The sequence below is a fragment of the Lindgomyces ingoldianus genome (assembly GCF_010093535.1).
Source record: "Lindgomyces ingoldianus strain ATCC 200398 unplaced genomic scaffold BDR25scaffold_1, whole genome shotgun sequence".
In the NCBI taxonomy this organism is placed as follows: Eukaryota; Fungi; Ascomycota; class Dothideomycetes; order Pleosporales; family Lindgomycetaceae; genus Lindgomyces; species Lindgomyces ingoldianus.
Window position 1 is genome coordinate 3,446,921 of NW_022985162.1, and position 25,837 is coordinate 3,472,757.

At 32.8% G+C, this 25,837-nt stretch overlaps 2 protein-coding genes across 2 annotated transcripts; both read left to right on the forward strand.

Moving 5' to 3' along the window:
• Positions 1 to 15,488: 15,488 nt before the first annotated feature.
• On the forward strand, positions 15,489 to 16,589 carry BDR25DRAFT_321397 (NAD(P)-binding protein; the record flags this gene model as incomplete). Its single annotated transcript, XM_033691964.1, has 4 exons — positions 15,489 to 15,591; positions 15,718 to 15,956; positions 15,987 to 16,301; positions 16,350 to 16,589. 4 exons carry the CDS (start codon positions 15,489 to 15,491, stop codon positions 16,587 to 16,589), a joined length of 897 nt encoding a protein of 298 aa, XP_033555248.1.
• Positions 16,590 to 16,998: 409 nt separating this feature from the next.
• Positions 16,999 to 18,657, forward strand: BDR25DRAFT_365676 (putative benzoate 4-monooxygenase cytochrome P450; the record flags this gene model as incomplete). Its single annotated transcript, XM_033696910.1, has 5 exons — positions 16,999 to 17,251; positions 17,309 to 17,505; positions 17,567 to 17,935; positions 17,986 to 18,107; positions 18,153 to 18,657. 5 exons carry the CDS (start codon positions 17,002 to 17,004, stop codon positions 18,655 to 18,657), a joined length of 1,443 nt encoding a protein of 480 aa, XP_033555249.1.
• Between the last annotated feature and the right edge of the window lie 7,180 nt (positions 18,658 to 25,837).

The window sequence follows — 25,837 nt, forward strand, 5'->3', positions numbered from 1 at the left end:
CCTAGTGTTACAGTCTGCAGAGCTGTGCAGTGCTAGCCCTTCTAGGGCAGGATATAGAGTTTATACAGGGGGTAATTTTCTTTTAATAGATAGCATTACACTAGCCTTTATACATTAACGCTATTCTTATATAATCTTAAGAATAGTTAGTAGGTAACCTGTGTAAAGCATGCTTTAGCGCCTGCCTAGGCTATTACTTATTCTTATTATGTTGTTAGGTACCTAGACACTTTAGTAGAGCATGTAAGAATTATAATAGCATAACTATGCTACCTGCTACTTTATATAAGACAAAAATAATAGTAGACCTTTACGCTTACTACTAGTAAAGGTTAGCATTACTAGCGCTAACAGCAATGCAGTAGCACTAATTCTAATTAAGGATAACTAGCTAGAGAACAACCCCTAGAATGTAATTGTTATTGTATAGGTATGTATAAGCTTTTTCTTACATAAATTAGCACAAATCTAGCTATTAGAGTTATTAGCAGTAACCTACACATACCTAGCTAGTTAAGTGTGTTACTAGCACTTACACATAATCTGTAGCTTAACGTGCTGTGTAAGCTAAGTAGTTATTACTTATATAATAAAACTTAATAAGTTAGAATGTGTATAGTTTTAAATTAAATACTTTATATAAAAAATAAGTTAAGTTTTTTTAAGTAAAAGTCTAGTTTACTACTACTATTTTACATACTTTACTTTTTAAAGACTCTTAGCACCTATTTGTATTCTTTTTTATAAGACTGTATAACACACTTTTAAAAAGAAGTATTTAGGTTTATTACTTATTACTAAAAATAACAGAATATTAATTACTAATAGTAATAGCTAAGGCTATTATACACATTATTGCTCTTAACACTACTATTAAAGAGTAAAGAGCTTTCTAATCTAACTTAAAGAATTACTAAGATAGTTATTATACTTATCTTAGCTCTAAGGTTAAGTAAACTTATTAAAAATTTTAATAATTTAATTATAACGTACTTCACAGGCGAGTTGCTCACACACCTAAGTTGCTTACTTTTGCTAAGACCCTACTAAACTACTCTTCCTACACTAATGCATTCCCTACAACACTACTTAGACGCGCTAAAAGAATGTTAGATACAGCTTACGCTCTAAGCTTTTAAATAAAACATAAAACTCTTAAAGAAACATGCTGCAGCTATGTGCAAGGTTTTATAAAAGATAATAAATAACTATAGCGCTAGATAACCTTTACAAGCTAATTCTACAGCTAAATTACAGAGGCTAGGTAATAAAAAGAAGCAGGTGATTATTAAGACTATACTTAAGCTATATGCGCAAGGAATTTCCCCTTAGATAGCATTTATAGCTAATATAGCTAATTCTTTGCGCGCTAAGCGTAATCTAGGCTATATTTACATAAACTAGCCTAGTATGTTTGTAAAGCGTTATTTAGAGCTTAAAGTAATATTTAAGTGTAAGTATAACTATAAGAGAGCTCTCTACAAGAGTCCTAGAGTAATTTAGAGCAGGTTTAGCCTTGTAGAGAATATTAAAGCTAAGTATAGCATCTAGGATTGTCAGATATGCGCACCTACTGTCAAGACAGGAGGAACGTTTGACGAAAGCGGCTACATAGTACGAGCAATAAGCTCGAACAGTATGTTGCTGCAAATTGCAGCATTTTGTAGCATTTTGCAGCATTTTGCAGCATGTTGCAAGCTGGTCGCGCATAGGGCTAGTGCGCGAGAGACTCGGATCGGAAAAACAAAAGCTGAGCAACACAAGTAGAGCAGAAAAAGGATTAATAAAAAAAAAACACAATTAATACAATTAATTAATCATCCTATACATTATATCTAAACCTATTATTTATCTTAGGAAGCCTAGAAACAGTGCTTTAATCTAACAATTAAGAGTCTTAGTGCCTCCATTAATACAAAATGGCCACCCAGCCTCCTCGAGACGCGACAGTCGTCCTTCGAGACCACACCGACTACAGAGCCTGGATGATGCAGCTGCAATCAAGATGTGTAGCGCACAGCATCTGGCCGCAAGTGGATCCTAAGTTAACCATCCAAATGATCTCCAAACCAAGAGCTCTAGAGATGCCGCTAATAGCTAAGTTTTTACCAGCCTTAAACGTTAAAACGCCTACGCACATAACTAAGCTATTAATAAGTAGTGTTAGAGCCTTTAAAAAAGCTATTAAATACTATAAGATTAAGGCTAACAAGTATAAAAGTAATAGATATAATTATAAAAGAGAGTAATTAAGCTTTTAATAAATTATTGTCTTTATCTAGTTAATAGTTAGCCTGCATCTGCAGTGTACATGCTGTTCCCTAGATTAACTACTTAGACAGTAGATTACAAACCTTAAAGCTATAGTAGGTGTTAATAACTAATTTAAATAAGAACATATGCACAACTAATATAATGCATCTTAAAAGCTGCTAAGAAACGTAAGCATATAAGACCTATAGCTAGCAGAGGATAATTACGCTGCTACAGAAGCAGAGACATAAAATGTTCTAAAAACAACATAGTTTAATGCTGTTACAAAGGACTTTTTAACTACTATAAATAAAGTTGCCTTTTATTAGTCTATAACTTTTTAAAAAAGTAGACAGTTTACACTAAACATAAATTAAAAAGAAATAATAAAGCGCTTTTAAAAACACATAATGTTAAATTATTTAATATGTATAAGAAAGCATAAAGCTGCTTTTACAACAGATAACTTGTTATACCTTACTAAAAGTAGAAAAACTACCTAGGGCATAAATAAAAACACCTATAGTGCAAAAGTTGTAACATTAAGAAAATAAAGTAGACCTTAACATTAACATTATTAAGAAAATAATAAGAAATTATTTTTAAGCTAGAAACTTACTAAAACAGAAAGCACTAAATATCTTACATGTAGACACATCTATGCACTAAAGGACTACTTCTATGTCTATCTAGACAGAGCACTAGACTAGTAGATGCTAAATAAAAGAGTAAAAAAGCTTATAGCATTAAAGTGTAAGCATAACTTAGAATTTTAAGGCCTACTAAAAAGGCAGTGTAAACATAATTTAAAAATACTAATCCTAAAAACTTTACATACACCTATACTAGAGATATAAGAAGACTAACTTAAAAGCTAGAAAGTATTAAAAGTTAAAGCAGCTGCATTACTAGCTATAGTTAATTTAAACTAGAATAGATATCTGCTAAAAGAATTATTTATTCTTAACTTAGGCTTAATATGCTATATTATAAATAATTTTAATTAAATCTATAACTATTATTTACTAACACAAAGAGACTTTATCTAGTCTAGAAACTCTTACATATAGATTTAAAGCTACAGATTAATTACACTAAGCTTAAAAAGTAAGCATAGAACACATAGTTAAGCATACAGTCTTGTACTACATAACGCTGCACTGTGCCTAGACCTGCTGTGCAACCTAGTCTTGTTCTGCCTACTGCAATAAAAAGGAATCTAGTAAGACACATAAGCAGAGCTAACTGCTTTAAAGGCCCTAGATAGGATAATAATTAGAGATCTTATAGAGATCTATAGCTAATAGGTGTTAGAGTACTATCTACTATAAAAGAGCTTATATTATACACACATAATTAACATAAAAACTAAACATAGTCTATAAAAAGCATTAGTAGAGCTATAGCATAAGCGTTTAGGACACCCTAGACTAGCTACACTTTAACACCTTATATAGTAAGCTAAGGGGGTGCAAATTAAAGGAATTATAATAGTCTAATATAACTTATGTAGTAAAGCTAAGATATAATAATAAATTAGCTACACACTATAAATTAGCAATAGTAGACTTAGTAAAAGACTATTAATTAATTTCTATGCATATAAAGCACAAAGCATTATAAAAGAGTAGAGTTAAATACTAATTACTAATAAGTATTCTAGCCTCTAGTAAGACTTCTACTTTAAAAATAATAGGCTTACTAAATTAATTATTAAAGCTTTTATAATCTTTATTCTCTTTTTAAAGAACTATTATAATATTACTATAAAAGTTATTAAAGCTAACAACAAGATTATAATAGTAAAACTAGAAGTAAAACACTAGCTAGCATTACATAGAATAACTGTTAAGCCTTTAGCACTAGATACATAAGCCTAGAACAGAGGAGCTAAACGCTTAAGGAGTGTAAATAAGAAGAAGTTACAGGCTATGCAACTAGATGCTAACCTACTATAGGACATATAGCTATACATTACTAGAGCTAGCGTATACCTATATAATTAGACGCTAAACTATGCTAATAACTAGAAGACACTATATAAGATCTTCTTTACATAAGTAGCTCTAAATAATAGAGTTATTATATTAATTTAAAAGCTAAGCTTTACACATCTAAAAGCTTATAGCTATAAAGCATTTATAATAACTAATAACACACATTAGAATAAATCTAAGCTATAAAGGCTAGACCTAAAGGCGTAGATTAGATATCTAGTTAAGTACTAATTATTAAACATCTACTGTGTATAAATACTACTGCTAGTAAAAGTAATCTATACACATAATATTATTTTTAATAAACACTTAATCTTTAGCAGTAAGCTTAAAAACCTAATAGATAACTTTATATATAACATAGTAAAAAAATTTACTATATACATTAGAATAATTAAGCTTCTAACACCTAGTTATTAGCTAAAAACAGAGTTATTTTATAAAGACAACACTACAGATAATACATTAAATTTTAATAAAGTAGACCTACTAGGCTACTATTAAGAAAGAAAGATTAGAGATAACTATTTATCTCTTCTAAATGCTCTGCTACCTGCAGCATTGCTTATGCAGTTAATAGCTAAAGCAGTACTAAAGCTAAGCTAAATAGAGTTGTTAAAAACTATACTATAGGCTGCAGCCTTTATAGCTAGTATAAGATCTAGAAGTGTAGAAAAGCATAGCAGCAAAACACTAAATAAAGCAGCATTAATAAGAATACTATCTAAAAAAAAGACACCTTATAAAAGCTAGCTGCTACTTTTACTATTAACTTAAAAGTAACTAAAGAAGCACCCTTTACATAAGATGTTTAAGGTAGCAGAAAGAACGCACCTAGATAGTTATTAGACAATAAAATTCTAAACAGAGGTCTAGACAAAGCTAATTAAGGCAGCTAGACAGCAGATCCTAGATTGTATGTAGGTGTACACCTACAAGCTTAATAAGCACTATAGATTATAAAGATGTAAGGCGCAACTAGTAGTCTACAGTAATTAATAAAGAAACATTACTACATAAAATACCTACACTGCTACCCTAGCAAGACACTTATTTTAAATGCTAATAGTAATATCTGCACACTTTAACCTAGAGCTTAAATAATACAACATAACTAACACGTTTATACATGCAGCAATTAACTGCAATATCTACATGCAGATGCTAAGAGGCTATTAGAAACTAGGTATAATACTAAAGCTTTAAAAAGCACTATATAGTGTATAAATTTCTTTTTTACTCTAGTAACACTACTTTATAATAACTCTTAAAGGCTTTAGGTTCTTAGCTGTCTTACATAAACCTTACTACATAACTAAAGCTAGAATATTTTTTTTTTTATGTAGACAACCTTATTATTATGTATAAAAAAGGCTCTAAAGTAGATGCACAGCGTGTAGTAGACTAGTTACAAGAGAAGTATACCCTAATAAAAGGCAAGGACCTATAATAGTTTCTAGGAGTTAAGATTATTAAAGATTAATAGTAATAAATAATTTAGCTGTTATAAGCCTTATATATTAACAAGATAGCTAGGCTAGCTAACAGAAAAGACCTGCAGCACACTACACCTATAAGTAGGATTAAACTTATGCTGCAATCTAGTTTTGCAACTCTATTATAAGTAAATTAATATTAGCAGAAGATTAGATCTCTGCTCTTCACAGCAGTCACTATAAGACTAGACATTGCCTTTGCTATGTTACACCTTGCACAGTTTCTCACAAATCCCGCATCTAACTATTAGGATGCAGCTAATTAAGTCATTCTGTACCTACATGCGACACAGACGTACGCACTCTAATTAGAAGGAGAAGACTACCTTATAGTAGCAAGCAATACATTATTTATAAATAATACACTAGATAAAAAAAGCTTTTAGGGCTATGTTATTTAACTATTTAGCAGATAGATTACATAGTAAGTAAATAAACAAGATACAGTTATAACGTTAACAACAGAAGTAGAATTACTTACACTGTTCTAAGTTGCTAAGGAAGCTATGTTTATAAAAATGCTTCTTAACAAACTGTAGGTTAAGATGCCTAATTTAACTATTATAATCTAGTGCAACAACAAGCAGATAATCTAACTAGTAAACAAAAAGATATCTTAACTTCAAACTAAGCTCTGACATGTCAACATCTATAACTACTAGCTCTAACAGGAAGTCTCTTGACAAATAATTAAAGTTGTCTATGTCCCCTCTAGCAAGATGCTTGCGGACAGACTTACTAAAGCGCTTCTAGCCAGCAAATAGCCAAGCTTTCTTCAGCAAATTCAGCTAGTTAACGTCAGGGAGAGGATAGTCAGTCAGGAAGCGGATATGGAAGAGATTGAAGCAAGAATGGAAGCCCTGGAAGCATACTAAGGATGCGCAATCGGGAACCAGCTTGAAGCATGTCCAAGCTGAGGGGGTGTGTCAGATATGCGCACCTACTGTCAAGACAGGAGGAACGTTTGACGAAAGCGGCTACATAGTACGAGCAATAAGCTCAAACAGTATGTTGCTGCAAATTGCAGCATTTTGTAGCATTTTGCAGCATTTTGCAGCATTTTGCAGCATTTTGCAGCATGTTGCAAGCTGGTCGCGCATAGGGCTAGTGCACGAGAGACTCGGATCGGAAAAACAAAAGCCAAGCAACACAAGTAGAGCAGAAAAAGGATCGATAAAAAAAAAACACGATCAATACAATCAATCAATCATCCCATACATCATATCCAAACCCATCATTCATCTCAGGGAGCCTAGAAACAGTGCTTCAATCTAACAAGGATAATAACATGTACAACTTTAGCAAGATAGGGTTTATAATTAGCTAAATATCTTTTAACTATACTTATGCTCAAAACTTTACTTTAAGCTTTAAATAACACTTTACAAACGTACTAGGCTAGTTTATGTAAACATAGCCTAGATTATGCTTAGCGCGCAAAGAATTAGCTATATTAGCTATAAATGCTATCTAAGGGGAAATTCCTTGCGCATATAGCTTAAGTATAGTCTTAATAATTACCTGCTTCTTTTTATTGCCTAGCCTCTATAATTTAGCTGTAGAATTAGCTTGTAAAAGTTGTCTAGCGCTATAGTTATTTATTGTCTTTTATAGGACTTTGCACATAGCTGTAGCACACTTGTTTAAGAGTTTTATGTCTTGTTTAAAAGCTTAGAGTGTAAGCTGTATCTAATGTTCTTTTAGCGCGTTTAAGTAGTGTTGTGGGGAATGCATTAGTGTAGAAAGAGTAGTTTAGTGGGGTCTTAGCAAAAGTAAGCAACTTAGGTGTGTGAGCAACTCGCCTGCGAAGTACGTTATAAATCTAATTCTTATTTTAAAGTAAACTATTTACATAGTAAAACTAATAGTTAAAGAGTAGTAAAACTTTTAAGCTTAAGCGCTTATAATTAGTAATCTTTTTAAAGTTATTTAATATTTTTAAGTATAGCTTACTACTACTTCTTTTTCTAATTTACTTAGATATACTTTATACAATGTTTAGAATAGAGAATAATTACTATAGTATATAATAAAGATTTATTAAATTTAAAGTTGTATTTATTAAACACTTTTTATCTAATTTAAATTTTCTTACTTAAGAAGATGTTCTTTTTATAGCGTTTTTATTACATAATATTAGAAAAACTTTTAAAAGTAAATAAATTCCTTACTAGACTCTACTTAAAATGCTGTATAAAGATGTCTATTAAAAAAAGCATATATAAGATTATTATGTTATATTTTTAAGTTACTAATATAACTTTCTTAAAAAAATAAAAAAAGTTATATATTATATAAAGCATAGTTTATTTTATAAAGTAAAGAAATTCTAGCTTAAGGTTTTTACATATTTCTTTATATAAAAATTAATTGCTAATTTATATTCTAAAGTAACTTTAATTATTTAATGCTAGCTATTCTATCTTATATAATTATTAAGTAGAACTCTTTTATAAGTAAAAGTAATAAAGTTTTTTATACAACCTAGTAAGCTTTAAGTGTGTATAATAATGTTATAAAGGTTACTAAGCGCACTAAGAGCTTAAAACTAGTTATTTTTTAAGTCTAAGTTTACTTTAAGTTTATTTTTATTTTTAATGTTATATAATATAAGCTTATCCTTTAAAATTAGGTCTTAGAAGAGAAAGGCCTTAACAGTAAGATAAAAAATATAGCTATTACATTAAATACACTAGTGTAGCGCTTTCTACTCTATATTATAGTCTTCTTAAAGATATTTTTAAATTGTACAACATAAGACGTTGTTTATAGATGCACTATTAGCAATAATAGCACTAAGTCTCTACATAATACTATAGTTTTAAAATATTAGAAGCAGTGTTTAGAACTAATCCTCTTTACTATATAATAAAGTTATATAAAGCGTTAGAAGCTTTTTTTATAATCTTTTGTTTTAATTTATAAAGTGCGTGTAGACGCTAAGTAAAAGATGCTTATTTAGAGATGTCTAGATGTCTATAAAGATGTGTACTTTAAATATTACTAATTAAAGCTTCTTTTATATAATGTTCTTTTAGAATAAGAATGTACTCTATATTATTTTCTTTACTATAAAGTAAGTAGTTATAATATAACTCTTAACTTTTAAATTTAGAGCCCTACAGAATATGTAAAACTCTAGCTATTTAACTATTTAAAATAGAAGCTTTTTTACAGTTACTAGTAAAACAAGCACTATAAAAATAACATCCTAATTTAGTACATTCTAAAGGGCTAGCGTATTAATCTTGTTTAACTACTCTGTGTTACAAAGCTGTGTGTAGAAGTGTTAAAGTTAATTATAAGTTTTTATATAAATAGGCTTATTTTTTTTAAAGCAGATATTATGTTTAGATTTTAAAACTTTAAGCAATGTACTATTTCTATATAATGTTTACAGTTGTTAGATTGAAGCACTGTTTCTAGGCTTTCTAAGATGAATGATGGGTTTGGATATGATGTATGGGATGATGATTGATTGTATTGATTTATCAATCCTTTTTCTGCTCTACTCGTGTTGCTCGGCTTTTCGTTTTGCCGATCCGAGTCCCTCGCGCACTTGCCCTATGCGCGACCAGCTTGCAACATGCTGCAAAATGCTGCAACATGCTGCAAAATGCTGCAATTTGCTGCAACATGCAGCAATTTGCAGCAACATACTGTTCGAGCTTATTGCTCGTACTATGTAGCAGCTTTCGTCAAGCGTTCCTCCTGTCTTAACAGTAGGTGCGCATATCTAACAACAGTACATAAGCTTTATCTTTTTATAATGTGTATTTTTTTTATATAGTAATTAAGTATGTTTTTATAGAGCAGAAGTCTTCTTTTACGCCTAGTTTAATAACTCCTCTGTATAAGAGGAGTATAATGTTAGTGTAAACAGCAATAAATTAGCTTTAGAAGCTATTATATTTAAATAATTATTTATACAATGTAGAAATTTAAAAATCTAAAATCTTTTTATAGAGTGCTAAGAACACCTGTGCAAATATTATAAATCTGCTAATATTTGCTAATACGCGCTAATATTAATTAGTAACAATATTAATTAATCTAATTAGCACATATTGAAATTGAAAACCACGCTAGTCTAACGTGGTTTAAGAGCAGGTTGCCTGTACAAACTAGAAGCCGAGTATTATAAAAGATAACATGAAAGAGTTAGAGTAACTAAACAGCGCTAGATTAGAATATAGGTTACTTGTAGTAGACACTCTAGTTGTAAGTTAGTTCTTTTTATAAGCAGCTCTTTACACTATTTAACTAGTAATTAATTATAACTTTATAAATAGATAGCGTATTTTCTAAGCAAGCAGTCTATATAAGTAAATAGTCTACTTTAATAATATTTTAACACCTTGTAATTTAATTAATAATATATCTACTAATTAACTTTTAAAATGCGAATAATAAAAGTTAATAATTTAGCTTTTTAAGTAATTTAAAAATGTTAAATTATAAGCCTTTAAGATACTATAGTAATCTATAGATTTTTTAAAACTACACTTTGTTTAAGTTATAGTAATGCACTTTTATAACATAGCTGTCGCGTATACTACAAGCCTTCGGTGGGGCTCGGAGCCTAGGACGCGGCTCGGGATCTAGAGATAGTATGTTCTAAAGCTTAGTGTATATAAGAAGAGCCTTTAACTCTCTTAGATAGCAGAGTTACTTTATCTAATCTTCTAAACAGCTATTGCTAAGCTATTTTATCCTGTATAATAGCTGTATAGCTAGGTAATAAAAATTAATTAATTTAAAAAAAAATTAGATATTATAAAGTATATACTTAATATAAATTAATAAATAAATTTTTTTACGTTAGGTTGTAAAAGCTATAGTTAATAAATTATATAGCTATTATAGTCTTAGCTATATTAGTATAAATCTAATGTCGCGTATGCTAAGAGCCTTAGCTAGGGCTCGGAGCCTGGGGCGCGGCTCTGGATCTGGAGATAGTATGTTCCGAAGCTCGGTGTATATAAGGAGAGCCTTCAACTCTCTTAGATAGCAGAGTCACTTCATCCGATCCTCTAAACAGCTACTGCTAGGCTATTTTATCCTCTACACCTAACTATTAACTTTATTAAATATACTTTAATGCTTAAAATATTTATTAGAAGAAAAACTATAAAAGAGATTAATGTAAGAACTTTCCAACTATATAAAAGTAGTTTACACTTATATATAACACTATTACTAGGAATTAAATTGATAACTTTAATAATAGAAAGTTTAAGATAGGCGTTACACTTACTTATAAAGTTATTATAGTATTTAACAAGTATAATAGTTTAAAATTAATCTAACTAGATAATTATAAATAGGCTTTAGTTATTTAATATGTTAATATGTTAAGTTACGCTATTTAACATTTAGGTATTTTTAAAAGATAGTATTATTATTATTTCTAGTATAACTAGTTTTTACTATAAGATTAAGATAGTTCTTATGTATAATAGATATATATACTATTCTACACGCAAATCAACTGTTAGTTGATTATTCGCATATTTTTAGTTGTAATAGTAGAGTAGTGTAGATCTCTATTCTTATATTTACTATACAACTAGGTTATGCTAGTAAGTAAAAACAGGTAAATAATAAATTAAATTAGTGTATACCTAGTGTATAGTATCCTCTAATGTTTAATAGCTGTAAGAGTTATAATCTAGTATAATTTCTTAACTTTTATACTAAAAAAAGCCTATTATACTTTATATACTTTTACATCTATTTTCTTTACTTTAACTAATTATTGTAGCCTGTTTTCTACTATTAAAGAGTGTATATAGTTAACGTACTTCACGGGCGAGTTGCTTACACACCTAAGTTGCTTACTTTTACTAAGACTCTACTAAACTACTCTTTTTACACTAATGCATTCCTAACAACACTACTTAGACGCGCTAAAAGAAGGTTAGATATAGCTTGTGCTCTAAGCTTTTAAATAAAACATAAAACTCTTAAAGAAACATACTACAGCTATGTACAGAGTCTCTTAAAAGACAATAAATAACTGTAGCGCTAGATAACCTTTACAAGCTAATTCTACAGCTAACTTATAAAGGCTAGGCAATAAGAAGAAGCAGGTGATTATTAAGACTATACTTAAGCTATATGCGGAAGGATTTTCCTCTTTGATAGCATTTATAGCTAATATAGCTAATTCTTTACGCGCTAAGCATAATCTAGGCTATGTTAGCATAAACTAGCCTAGTATGTTTAAGAAGTGTTATCTATGTAACGGCGCAGGCAAGACAATGGGTCCGAATGCGGTATGAATCCACTCAGAGGCATATGGGAGTGCGTGGGGACTCAGAGACCTGGGAATACCAATGACACCTATAGGCCTTGTACGTAGGATATCAGAAAACTACCGAGTTAGCTACGGGGGCGAGGTGCGACTAAATACATGAGGGAATAGGGGTAACTGCGGGGGACTGGGTCGAGTCATGGTCGGGGCCGATACAGGGACCCTTCGGATAGGATCCGAGCGACCCGAGATGGAACGATTCGTAGAATCGTTACAATCTAGACCTTAAAGTAATATTTAAGCGTAGTATAACTATAAAAGAGCTCTCTGTAAAGGTCCTAGAGTAATTTAGAGCAGGTTTAGCCTTATAGAGAATATTAAAGCTAAGTATAGCATCTAGAATAATAACACATACAACTTTAGCAAAATAGGCTTTATTATAGGCTAAATATCTATTAACTATACTTGCGCTTAAAACTTTACTTTAAGCTTTAAATAACACTTTACAAACATACTAGGTGTTAGATTAACGCACTGTTTCTAGGCTTCCTGAGATGAATGATGGGTTTGGATGTTATGTATGGGATGATTGATTGATTCTATTGATTTATCGATCCTTTTTCTGCTCTACTCGTGTTGCTCGGCTTTTGTTTTTCCGATCCGAGTCCCTCGCGCACTAGCCCTATGCGCGACCAGCTTGCAACATGCTGCAAAATGCAGCAACATACTGTTCGAGCTTATTGCTCGTACTATGTAGCAGCTTTCGTCAAACGTTCCTCCTGTCTTAACAGTAGGTGCGCATATCTGACACTAGGCTAGTTTATGCTAATATAGCCTAGATTATGCTTAGCGCGTAAAGAATTAGCTATATTAGCTACAAATGCTATCTAAAGGGAAAATCCTTGCGCATATAGCTTAAGTATAGTCTTAACAATTACTTGCTCCTTCTTATTACCTAGCCTTTATAAGTTAGCTGTAAAATTAGCTTATAAAGGTTGTCTAGTGCTATAGTTATTTATTGTCTTTTAAAAGACTTTATATATAGCTGTAGCATTGTCAAATTGAAGCACTGTTTCTAGGCTTCCTAAGATGAATGATGGGTTTGGATATGATGTATGGGATGATGATTGATTGTATTAATTAATTGATTTTTTTTTTTTTGTCTGCTCTGCTCGTGTTGCTCGGCTTTGTTTTTCCGGTCCGAGTCCCTCGCGCACTAGCTCTATGCGCGACCAGCTTGCAACATGCTGCAATTTGCAGCAACATACTGTTCGAGCTTATTGCTTGTACTATGTAGCAGCTTTCGCCCAGCGTTTCTCCTGTCTTGACAGTAGGTGCGCATATCTGACAAGCATATTTCTTTAAAAGTTTTATGTTTTATTTAAAAGCTTAGAGTGTAAGCTGTATCTAACATTCTTTTAGCGCATCTAAGTAGTGTTGTTAGGAATGCATTAGTGTAGGAAGAGTAGTTTAGTAGGGTCTTAGCAAAAGTAAGCAACTTAGGTGTGTAAGCAACTCGCCTGTAAAGTACGTTATTAGGTAACAAAGTTAATTTATATATTTATTAACTATATAACTAAAGTTAAGTTTTTACTAGCTTACTGTAAGGCTAAGATAGCGCTTACGTACAATAGGTATATATACTATTCTGTACGTCGATTAACTGTTGGTTAATTATTCGCATCTGTTACTTGTATTAGCGCAGCGGTACAGAGCTCTGTCCTTACTTAATAATTAACTAACAGCGGGGTATAGTTAGTGTTTAATCTACCTTAGTTAGCTTAGCTAGTTTTTAAACTAAAACATAAAGCAGTCTCCTCTAGCGCTATGTTGTTGCTGCTAAAATATCTAGTGTATATAGCTTAGCTAGCGTAGGCTACTAAGTGTAGTTGCCTATCCTGCGCCCTAGGCTGCAAGTGGTTGGCCTCTAGCCAGTAACTAAGTCGTGTACATGGCGCCTCTAAGCTGCGGGTAGGCTATGTGACGCCTGGGACATGCGTCTGCTAAGAAGGGGAATAATGTAAGGCTAAGATGGCGCTTACGTGCGACAGGTATATATACTATTCTGTATGCAGATTAACTGTTGGTTGATTATTCGCACCTTTTAGTTGTATTAGCGCAGTTGTATAGAGCTTCGTCCTTACACCTATTACATAGCATATACACTACTGTTATGCTAAGAAATATCTAAGTAAGCTTTTAAAGTATAGAATTAGTTGTATTTAACTTAAAAAGTGTAATTAGAAAGATTAATATGTAATTATAGATACTGTAAGGCTAGGATGGCGCTTACGTGTAAGGCCGAGATGGTGCTTACGTGCGACGGGTATATATACTATTCTGTACGCAATAATTAACGTTAGTTGATTATTCGCACCTTTTTAGTTGTATTGGCGCAGTGGTACAGAGCTCTGTTCTTACAGATACTAATACCTTTTTTAAACTAAAATAGACTATAGTAGCCTAGAATACTATATACTATTATAGAGAAAGGCTGTTAGAATAGCTTTATTAAGACTTACTAAGTTATTAAATAGCTTACTTAGCGTTATTAATAAAGCTTCTAACTAGCTTATTACAAGTGTTAACATAATAATATATTTAGTACTAGTTTAATTAAAGTAAGTTATAATACTATCAAAGGTTAATAAAGCTATGTTATACTATAAAGTATTAACAACTTATATAGTTATAAATAAAGTAGATTTAAGTTAGCTATTAAATAATAAGATAGTAAAAAAAGAGCTAAAATAGCATTAAATAAGTTTCTATACTATTAAGTTACTAGCACTCTAGCTACTACTACTAATAAAGTTACTAAGTTAAAACTTATATAATTTATAAAGTGAATATTAGAAATTTAATTTTTTTATTATTTAACTAATTAATATAGGTGTTATGAAGTAAAATGTAATTTAAGTACTAGAATTTAATTAGAGTACACTTTTTACTTGTGTAGACTTCTTGCTTGTGAAATACGTTATTCTAGTAATCTATCTAGCAAACTATATTTATATAAGTAAGTAAAAAATAAAGTTAATGCATTTAATTGTGTAAAAATTGTAGTGTAAGTGTGCTAAGCGTTCCGCTGAGCCTCTAGGCGATATTTAAACTGTAACTAGTTTTTTCCAAGGCATAATAACGCGTCGCGAAAAGTTAGTGAGATGGGCCACTCGCTCATTTAGGCCACACGCTTGTAAACTAGGTTATTATATTAGTTAGGGTCTTGATCTTGAACATAGTCGACGATAAGATTCTCAAGTTTGGAACTGCAGGTGGGCCAATGGCACATCTACATTCGACGAGGGCAATAGTATTTGTGGCATCCAGGAGTCTTGTCCCACAGTCGAATGAGAGGGGGTCGACTAGGGCAAGGGTCGGTTGAACCGCTAGACAGGTTTCTTAATAACTAGTACTATGTGATAAAACTGGACAGAGCTGGTGCGCAAGAACCCATATTCTGCATTTACCCCAAAGTACGAGGTAATGGAGGCGATTTGCCAGCAAAATACCTTGGGTACCATCCTCGTCACAGGAGGTAACGGCGTCGTTGGCTCGCGTGTGGTTGATGCCGTTCCGGCCGACTGCCGTCGAAACCAGCAATAGCAGCGCCCCGACGCGACATATCGCATTTGCGATATCACGGACAGCAGCCAATTCAAGACGCTGCTGGACGAGACATAACCGGCGGCAATCATTCACACGGTATCTCCAGGGCCAGTCGCTCCCTCCAAGATACAGCACCACGCGAACTATTTGGCGACAAAGCAGATTCTAGAAGCCGCTCGACAGCATCATTCCATACGCGCTGTAGTCTATAAAAGCTCCGTCGAGGCAGTTGTGCTTGGACCTGGGTTCAACAGACAACCTCAGACGGAAGAAGAAGCAACATTGAATGGCCTCAAATCCGGAACAAGCGCTTACGCAAGGACCATAGGTACAGCGGACGCACTCGTTCTATAATTCAACACCGGCCTATCCCAGACGCATTTTGAGAACTGCGATGGCAACTACCAGGGTATGCTGCTTACTACATGTCTCCGAATCGGGGTTCTGTATGGCGAACGAGACGAGAAGACCACTGCCGAGATATTGAAGCTCGTCAATACATTTGGGGCCCGCGTCCAGATTGGCCCAAACAACGCTGTACACGATTGGGTATATACACAGAACGCTGCATTGGCCAATGTTCTAGCAGCAAAAGCCCTCCTTAGAGAGACCAGCCAAGCTATCGATCTTGGAATCAATGGCGAAGCGTTCTACATCACCGATGGAGGACCAATGCTATTCTGGGATTTTGTTCGAAAGATTCTGATCGAACCCGGAGACTAAGTGTTGAAAGATCAGCCATCCACAAGAATTATCAAGGTTCCTTTTGGGGTTGTCCTGTTCTTTGCTGCAGTGGGAGAACGGACATATAATATCTTTACCTTTAGGAGAAAGACGCTGAAAATGAGTCCTCATCATCTCGACTTTACGAGAAAAGGCTATTGGTTTTCTATTGACAAGGCGAGGGTTCGGCTAGGGTATAAGCCAATCCGTGATACCGACGAAGGTATTCGCAGGAGTGTCACATGGTTTCGGTAAACGGTGGTCTAGAAGTGCAATTCAGACCGCATCTATGAGCTGTATGACCATGTCTGCCCTTATTTCTGACCCTCCAAACGACTTCTTGGGACCTGCAACCATCCCACGAGGCGAATCACGGCACGGGCCTTGTTTTACAACGGAGCCCAAGACAAATAATGATCCTGGCAGCTATGCTATGATCCTGGCAGCTACGCTACATATATATTTCCAGGTTCGGGTTTCAGTAGCGCCTGACTGCATGGCGGCTAAAGCCTATTGCAGTGAGGCGTTGCTGCCAGGGACTTGGTATTTATGATTTGGGGGCTAAATTGGCACCGTAGCATCTAGCAACTTCGAGCGAAGGCCGAAGGCTCCTGTCATTTTCTTCTATTAATGGGATCCCACATCTCCGTAGTTCATCGGTTTCGACATGTTCCCCATCGCCCAATTTTGTCCCTTGACCACCCCTCAATCTTTCTTTGTAGTCTATCTTTTGCTTCTCTTATTCTTTGTGTCATTTGTGCAGAAACCATGGTCAACATTCGACCGGCATAAGAGAAACCATGTCCTGTCAAAGATACCCGGTCCCAAAATGGCATCATTCACTCGGGTGTGGATCCTGAAGAACGTCTACAGCTACAGTCTAGCAGAAAAATGCGCAGAAACCGCGAGGACTTATGGTAGAATCCAGACTACTTTAACGCTAAATGATTATTGTGCTTACCACTTACCGACAGGGAGCGTTGTCCGAATAGGGCCCAATCACGTCCTTATTAGTGATCCTGCGGACATCCGAAAAGTTCTAGCTGTAGGTTCAAGCTACACACGGGGGCCTTGGTTCGATGCACTTCGATTGCATCATGATGAGACGAACATAGTCTGCGAGAGGGACCCTGAAAGACATCAACGGAAGCGGAATATCTACAGCGCCGCGGTATGGTTTCACCACCTTGACTTGACAGGACGTCTATGTTCCCAGCTAACAATTGCCTTAGCTGTTGGGAAAGGGCATGCAAAAATTTGAGTCCACCATCGATGAGCATGTCCGGACTTGGATGGAGCAAATCCATGAACAACACATACCTAACAGCAAAGTTGCGTGCGACATTATAACAAGCTTCAGGTATCTAGCTGTCGATGCGGTCTCTCATCTTATTCTTGGAACCCCTTTCGGGAGCCTCAAGGCCAAGACAGACGTGCATAAATTCATTGAAGTTTTCAACGCCGGGACTAGGGTGCAGACTTGTCTTTCTGTGATACCGGAGTTGAAGAGTCTATTAGTCATGCTCTCCCATATCCCGGTACTAGGCGGGTTTCTTGCTCCGGTACCTGGTGATGGAACACCAATTGGCACGGTACTTGCTGTTAGCACCGGAAATCGTATACTAGTAAGCCCATGCTGATGTATTTCAAGGCCATTCAGGATCCTGTCAAAGAGCGATTCGCCAAACGTGGACCGAGGGTCGAAATGCTTGACTCATTTATAGAGCGTGGGTTAGTGGAGCAGGAGGCGATTGGAGATTTACTGCTTATTTTGTTTGTATAACTTCCTTGACTGCGGCCTACTCTAACATCCAGCAGGAGTGCAGGTGTGGAGACTACCACCAACGCCCTTGGAGCAATCATTTATCTCATAGTCTCGACTCCAGGGGTCCAATTGAAACTCCAAAAAGAGATCAAGAGCCTCGCCCTTTCGGATGACGCTTTCCCCGCTAGGGAATCGACTATTAAACGGGCACCCTACTTCCGGGCTTGCGTATCTGAGGGTTTGCGCTTGTACCCACCCTCGTTCCAGCTCCGGGAAAGAATGGCACCACCTTCGGGCGACACACTGGGCGGTTACTTCATTCCTGGAGGTACCTTCATTGGCATCAACTCCAAAGCTGCTCAGCTTAACGATGTCTTTGGTAAAGACGTCGAGGTCTTTCGTCCAGAAAGGTGGCTGGCAAGCGATTCAGAGCGAACTACGTCCATGAAACGGAACTTGGAACTCGTATGGAATCATGGAAGCACAAAATGCTTGGGCATGAACATTGCGACAATGGAGCTTACCAAGTGCATTTTCGAGGTAAGTTATTTAGGGTAGAAGAGCAAATTATTCGCTAACTTCTTAAAGCTTTTTAGAAATTTCTGGGTAGAACTTGATAAACACTGTAAACCACATAATATCGAGATGTTACCGCGTAAGCTTTTGATACAATTATCTAATATTGCATATAGGTAAACTTTTCTTAGTTAGTAGCTATATAGTTTTGTAACGTTTAGGTAGAATCTTTTTTAAAGCTTAGTTGGTGCAGCGTGTCACGGTCGGCATGCTCAAGCTACAAGCAAGAGGTGGTGTAACTCAACTAGATTAAACTAAGGAGCAGAGGAGCTGCTCTGCGAGTTTAAATATACATGTGTGCCCCCTGCCAAGGCGCTACTCGCAGCACTAGCGTGCTACTCGTTGCGCAAGCGAGGGAGCTGATGCCGCAGAGCATGTGAGGCGGTACACGCCGTCACACAGCGGAAGTATGCTGTTGTATTGTTTTGTTGTGTTGATGATAGAGCCTAACGAAGAGGATGCAACAACTTAGTCCTACTACTAATACCTTGCTTTAAGAATACTAGTTAACTAACTACACTAAAAGTTCGCTTGATTTCTTACCTAGCCAACTTTACTATCTATTAACAACACTTTGCTAGCAATTGTAGTTATAAAGCTTATTCTATAATAAATTAATCATCTATTTTATTAATTTTAGCTAGTTTACATATACTTAGAAAAGTATTCTCTGTAGATTCATTAGATAAAAATCTATAAAACATTTTACAAGTAGTCTATTTAAGTAAATAGTTGTTACGGTCTACGGTTGGACCAGCGTAACTCCACCCAGGATGCTCCACAATATGGTACGGTTGGAGCGGGACTCGCTTACAGACCGAGCGGAGGACGCGGAGGTAGCACGGCTACCCAAGATCATGGAAGAATGCGTTGTCCAATAGGAGGATAGGACGCGAATCCCACAAGTTTAGGAGAGCTTAGCAAGCCCTGCTTAGCAGACTTATGTAGGCTTATCTAGCTCGCCTTAGCGTCCCCTACATATGTATATAGTTCCTACATTAAACAACTTTTAGAAGGTGTGTTTAATGTTTAGTTTATTCTCTACATAGACTAAGTAGCATTTAGCTTTTTAAAAAGCTATAATACTATTTATATATCTTACACTATATATACCTCTAACTTTATCTAACAGGACTGTTTAACTCTAGCCTCTCTACTACTGCATATAGGGCAAACTATAATTTAGTCACTCTTCTTCCCTCTATTAGCCTAATAGCCTGTACGTAGGACTGTACACCCTACTAGATTAGCCCCTACTACCTGTCCTACTTCCCCCCTAGGAACATTATAAGACCTAAGTGCTTTCTAAAGTAAAAATTATAATATTAAATACTACCCCTTTAAAAAGTATAGCAACCTCTTAACATAATTTAGATTCTAATATAGCCCACGCTGCGCTATCTAGATCCACAGAAGTTCCTACCTAAAGTAAAGCTGTTCTAGCAGAACAGATTAACTCTATCTAGGATAATATTAAGAAACTCTAGCAGATTAGTAATAAAGTTAGTAAATTATTAAAACTTAAGTAAAAAATAGCTAACTTTTATAAAGAAAAAACTATAAATTTATAGAACTCTTTACTTTTTATTAACCTCTATAAAGCTACTACCTAAGCCTACTAGATATATAAATTATAAGTAGAACTAGTAAAAGTTTAAAACATTTTAATAAATAAAGTAAGTGTTATAGCTAAAAAGGCCTTAAAACTAGCCCTTTTAAAGCTTTTTAAAGAATTATTAAAAGACCTTTAACTATTCTTTACTTAATGCTACTTTTATATGTAGTATAATAAGAGAGCATTTTAGACTAACACAAAAATAATCTTTTAAATAGAACTACACTTAAAAGGCCCCCCTATAATCTAGTTCTAACTCTATGCTAACAACTAAATAGACTTTAGAGCTAACAGCGCCCTACTTAATCTTAAAATAAAAAAAGTATTTAGTAGTGTTAAAAATTTTAAGGCAGCTTTATTAGCTATCTATAGGACTCTAGACAAAAAAAAAATTATAGCTAACTAACTAGACAATATAAGACAAGGCAGCAGACTAGTCTAGAACTACGTAGCGTGTTTTAGGGAGCAAATAGCTATCTGCAGATAGAATAACTAGAAAGCCCTATACTGCATGTTTTATAATAGACTAAATAAAAAAGTAAAAAATAAGTTTATATACATAAACTAACTAACTACTTTTAAAGACTATATTAAGAAAGCTATAACTTATAATAATTATTATAAAAAACATAAAAAAGAAAAGAAATTAAAGAGAACTTTTTAAAAACTAGAATTTGTTTTTAGGAAAAAAAAGCTTTTATAATATAATAAAAAACTAATAGACCTTAGTTATGCAAAGCATATATAAAGCCCCCTCTCTAAAAAGAGCTAAGTTCTAGGACGTAATAGGCCGCCTTTAATAAAAAAATAATAAAAGTAGCTAGAGAACAAGGCCTGCCTAAACTATAAAAAAGTAAGACATTTCTACTAAAATTACCTAAACTTCTAGAAAGAGAAGAATAAAAATACTACTATAATAATAAAAGCTATTACTGCTAAATATAGCCTTATAGATAAGAAAATATAAGAAAAACTAAATAATAAACTTTACTAGTAATGTAAAGAAAACTACTCTTTAAACAACTGCCCTAAAGTGTATTAGAAGGTAGTTATTTAAAATTTTAATAGCTTTAATATAGTGTTGTAGGACCTTATAATTCTTAAAAAATATAAAGAAAAGACTTAGATCTAGAGATATATTATAAATATTTAAAAAAAAGAAAAATAGTTCCCTCTTTAAAACTAGACCCTTAGTACTTTAGCAAGAGAGCTTTCCTAACAGTTTTAAGAATGCAGGTGCTAGAAGTGTAAGTTACTACATAACTACCTAAGTAACTGCATAGTCTTGCTTTACTAAATAAACATTAGCAACAACTACTTAATATTTAACATTATATAAAGGATAGCTAAAGTTAAATATAATATTATAAATAAAAAAAAGTAATAGTAATTTTTTACTAAGATTAGAGATTAAAAGCTAGAATAGTTAGGTAAACCTACTAGGTTTAAAGTACTATAACTAGCGCCTAAGAAACCTAAGACACTACTTCTAAGCCTAGCAATCTCTAAAAAAGCTCTTGCAGTATAACAAAATTATAGATAATGTGTCCTCTGCAAAAGCAGCACCTATAGCACAAGCAAGTGCTAATAGAAAGAGCACCCTATACAGCTAGTACAAACAAAAAAATATCTTTAGTAGACTTAAAAAAGTCCCCTTAACACATTACATAAACCTAATAATTGTCTATACCCCTAGTACTAGTGTACACAATAATACTGCGTTAAACACTAAGACAACAAACATTAAGCAGAATAGTAGCCTACATAGAAAAAGAACTACAACAGTTGCCTATAGCAAGGAACAGCTTTAGCCTGTAAAACTATAAATTATTACACTTATTAGACAGCTCCCCCTTATAAGCAAAAACTATAGATAAAGTGTAATAAATAAAAAAACTATAAGTTCTACTACTTCTAGTAAAAGGCAGTAAAAAAAGAAGACTACCTAATGTTACATTATTTAGTTAAAGATTATAAATGTAAAGTAGCTAACTGCTATAATTAAGAACATTAAATCTATAAAAAAAAAAAAAATAAATTTAATAATAATTTATAAAACATTAATCTCTATCCCTTTCTTAATAAAGAAGTTAAATATAACATATCTATAGTAATTGCAGTAGGATAAGGGGCAGGACACAGCCTAACAACTACCTTTACGTATAAAAGATAGCCTAGACTAGCCCTTATAGATAGCAGATGCACCTTTACTGCTATAGACAAGAATTAGGTAGATAAGTAAAGCATACTATTTTACATAAAAAAAAACCTGTTTAAGGTAACCCTTACTAATGCATTATTAATTAAGTATAGTAGAGGATAGATTAACCTAAAAACTTATAAGAAAAACTTTAAAACTTTTAACATAAAAAATTAGAGATCTATAAACATACTTAAACTAAAAAGTAAATATAATGTAATCTTAGGCTATAACTAGCTTAGAACTTATAATTTTGTAATTAATTAAAAAACTATAACTATAGAAACCTCTAACAACTATGCACACATAACCTAGTTAGCATGCTACAACAACAGATGCCTAGTCTACAAATAAGCTAAGCAGGGTAGTAGTTACTACTCTAAGAAAAGGAAGCTTTAAAAATTCCTTTACTAAAAGCTAAAAGCTTAAGTAATAAAAATAATAAAAAAAAAACTTAAAAAAGTCTCTTATAAAAAAATTAAAGCAGATAAAGATGTAAAATAGATTAGTGTTATATAAGTCTAAAAAAAAGGTTAAATTCTGCCTAAATATAAAGACTATAAGGACATGTTTAAAACACTAGAAGACCCTAAAGAACTACTACTGCACTAGCCTTAGGACTACACTATTAACCTAATAAAAGATTACAACCTAAAAACGCATAGGCTCTGCCCTCTAACTAGGGCACAGAAGAAGGCTTTACAGGAGTATGTTAATAGAATGTTAGTATAAGGCTATATCTAAGAAAGTTACAGTCCTATAGCCTTAGTAGTAGTCTTTGCAAAAAAGAAAGGAGGGAAAATATAAGTCTATTAAGACTATAAAACTCTAAATAACAACATAATCTAAGATTAGTTTCCTTTACTAATTATATAAGATATTATAAACTAACTAAAAGGAACCTAGTACTTTATAAAGTTTAATGTACAAGACAGATTTAATAAAATAAGGATAAAAAAAAAATAAGTAGCTTATAGTATTTAGAACTTTATAAAGGCTCTATAAATTATTAGTAATGCTATTTAGCTTAACAAACGCCCTAGTAATGTTCTAGCAAATTATTAATACAGCTCTTAACTTTTATTTAGATGTCTTTACTCTAGTATACTTAAATAACATCCTTATCTATTTAAGAGATACCCTAGAAGACTATGTATAGAAGGTATAAAAAGTTTTAGAATAGCTTAGGAAGTATAGACTTTACCTACAGCTTTCTAAATACAAGTTTTATGTTACTAAAACAGAATACTTAGAATTTATAATTAATAAAGAAGAAATAAAGATTAACTTAGCTAAAGTATAAAAGGTACTAGAATAGCTAGAACTTATAATAGTTAAGGAAGTAAAAAAATTCCTAGGACTATTAAGCTATATTAGATAAATAATTAAGAACTATTTAAAAATTACTATACTATTAATAAACACTATAACTAAAAAATAGGTAATAGCAAAGTTTGTCTAGACCCCTAAAATAAATAAAGCATTTATAACACTAAAATAAGCTATAATAGACAAACTAGTATTAAGAATGTATAACTTATAATTAGAAACAAAGATCTACATAGACGCATCTCTTAGAGCTAGCAGAGCTGCGTTATACTAAAAGCAGGAAGACAGAAAATAGCACCTAGTTGTGTACTACTCTGCTAAGTTCTTAGGTTCTAAAGCAGGCTACAGCATACCTAACAAAGAGCTAAAAGCAATATTAAATGCTATAAGAGTATAGGCTATAGAGCTACATAAGATAGTAAAGCTATTTAATATTATAACTAACTATGTAAACTTAGTTATGTTCTTATTAGTAAAGAAACTATTACTAATGCATATAAAATAGGCAATAAAACTTACATAGTTTAACTATATTATTAAGCACGTGCCTAGAGTATAAAATTAACAGGCTAACACTCTTAGCTAAAGACTAGACTACTTTAATAAAAAAAAAAAAAGAACTAAAAAGTTTACACTCTTTAAAAAAACTAATAAAAAATAAGTTTATAACAGACTCTAACTTATAAAAGAATTTTACATGCTTATAGCTAGTAAGTAAGGATAAAAGAACTTAATCTAAGAATATTATAAATCTCTAATGTTTAAATATCTAGAAATAGGCACCCTTTAGAAAAAGCTAAAGACTGCTATACTATAATAAATACTAAAGGTAAAGCAACTATGCATAGAGGTGCTTAGAGAATGTAATACCTATAATAGAAACAACTTAAGAAGGTATAAGGCCTATAGATATCTTTAACTAATTAAAGCACTAAAGCTACTATAAATAATAATTATAATAGACTTTATTACAGGATTACCCCTGTCTAAAGAACTAGGAACAGACAAGATGTGTAACATAATTACAGTAGCTCTAGACAAAACTACTAAGTATCTACACACTTAGCCCTTAAAAAAAATAATAATAGCTAAGAAATTTATTTATAAATTAAAGTAAAATATAATATTAGTATATAAATGCTCTAAGATTATTATCTCTAACTAAAATAAGCTATTTACTAGCAGTTTCTAGAAAGCAGTAATGCAGCACCTTAGCATAACACACAAGCTATTAATAGCCTACCACCTACAGATAGACAGACAGACTAAAAAGGCAAATGCAAAAATAGAAAAATATTTAAGAAAGTACATTTTCTATACTTAGAATAACTAGCTAGAATAGCTTCTAATAGCATAATTAGTAATTAATAATATAGAATTAGCTATAATAAAAGAAACACTATACAAAGCTAATTTTAGATATAACTTATACTTTGCGCTGCACAGAAGTTAACTTACAAATTTATAAAAGTTAATAGATTAGCTAACAGACCTATGTTAGATACATAAAAAGTTAGCTGTAGAAGTAAGGTCTAGTAAAGCAATAATAGAAAGATATGCAAATAAATTATAATAACTAAAACTAGAAATTTACTTAGAAGACTATATGTATCTTAACACTAAGAACCTTAAGATACCTAGACCTTCTAAGAAGCTAGTAGAAAAAAAGATAAAACTATATAAAGTTCTTTAGACCTAACAAGACAACTGCAAGCTTAAGCTTCCCCTATATATAAAGATACACCTATAGTTCTATGTCTTTAGATTAGAAAAAGCACTTAAAGAGATTCCTCTATCTACTTAAAAATAAGAAGATGTAGAAGTAGAGTATAAAGTTAAGCGCATTATTAGTAACTAAAAAAATTAAAAAGAATTTCTAGTAAAATAAAAAAAGTAGCTTACTAGTAAAAATATGTAAAAACTAGCTAAAAATTTAAAGAACGCGCAGCTATTAGTATAAAGGTACTTTTAAGCTTGTCTAAGAGAAACTAGCTAGGCAATAAAGCACCTATATTAAA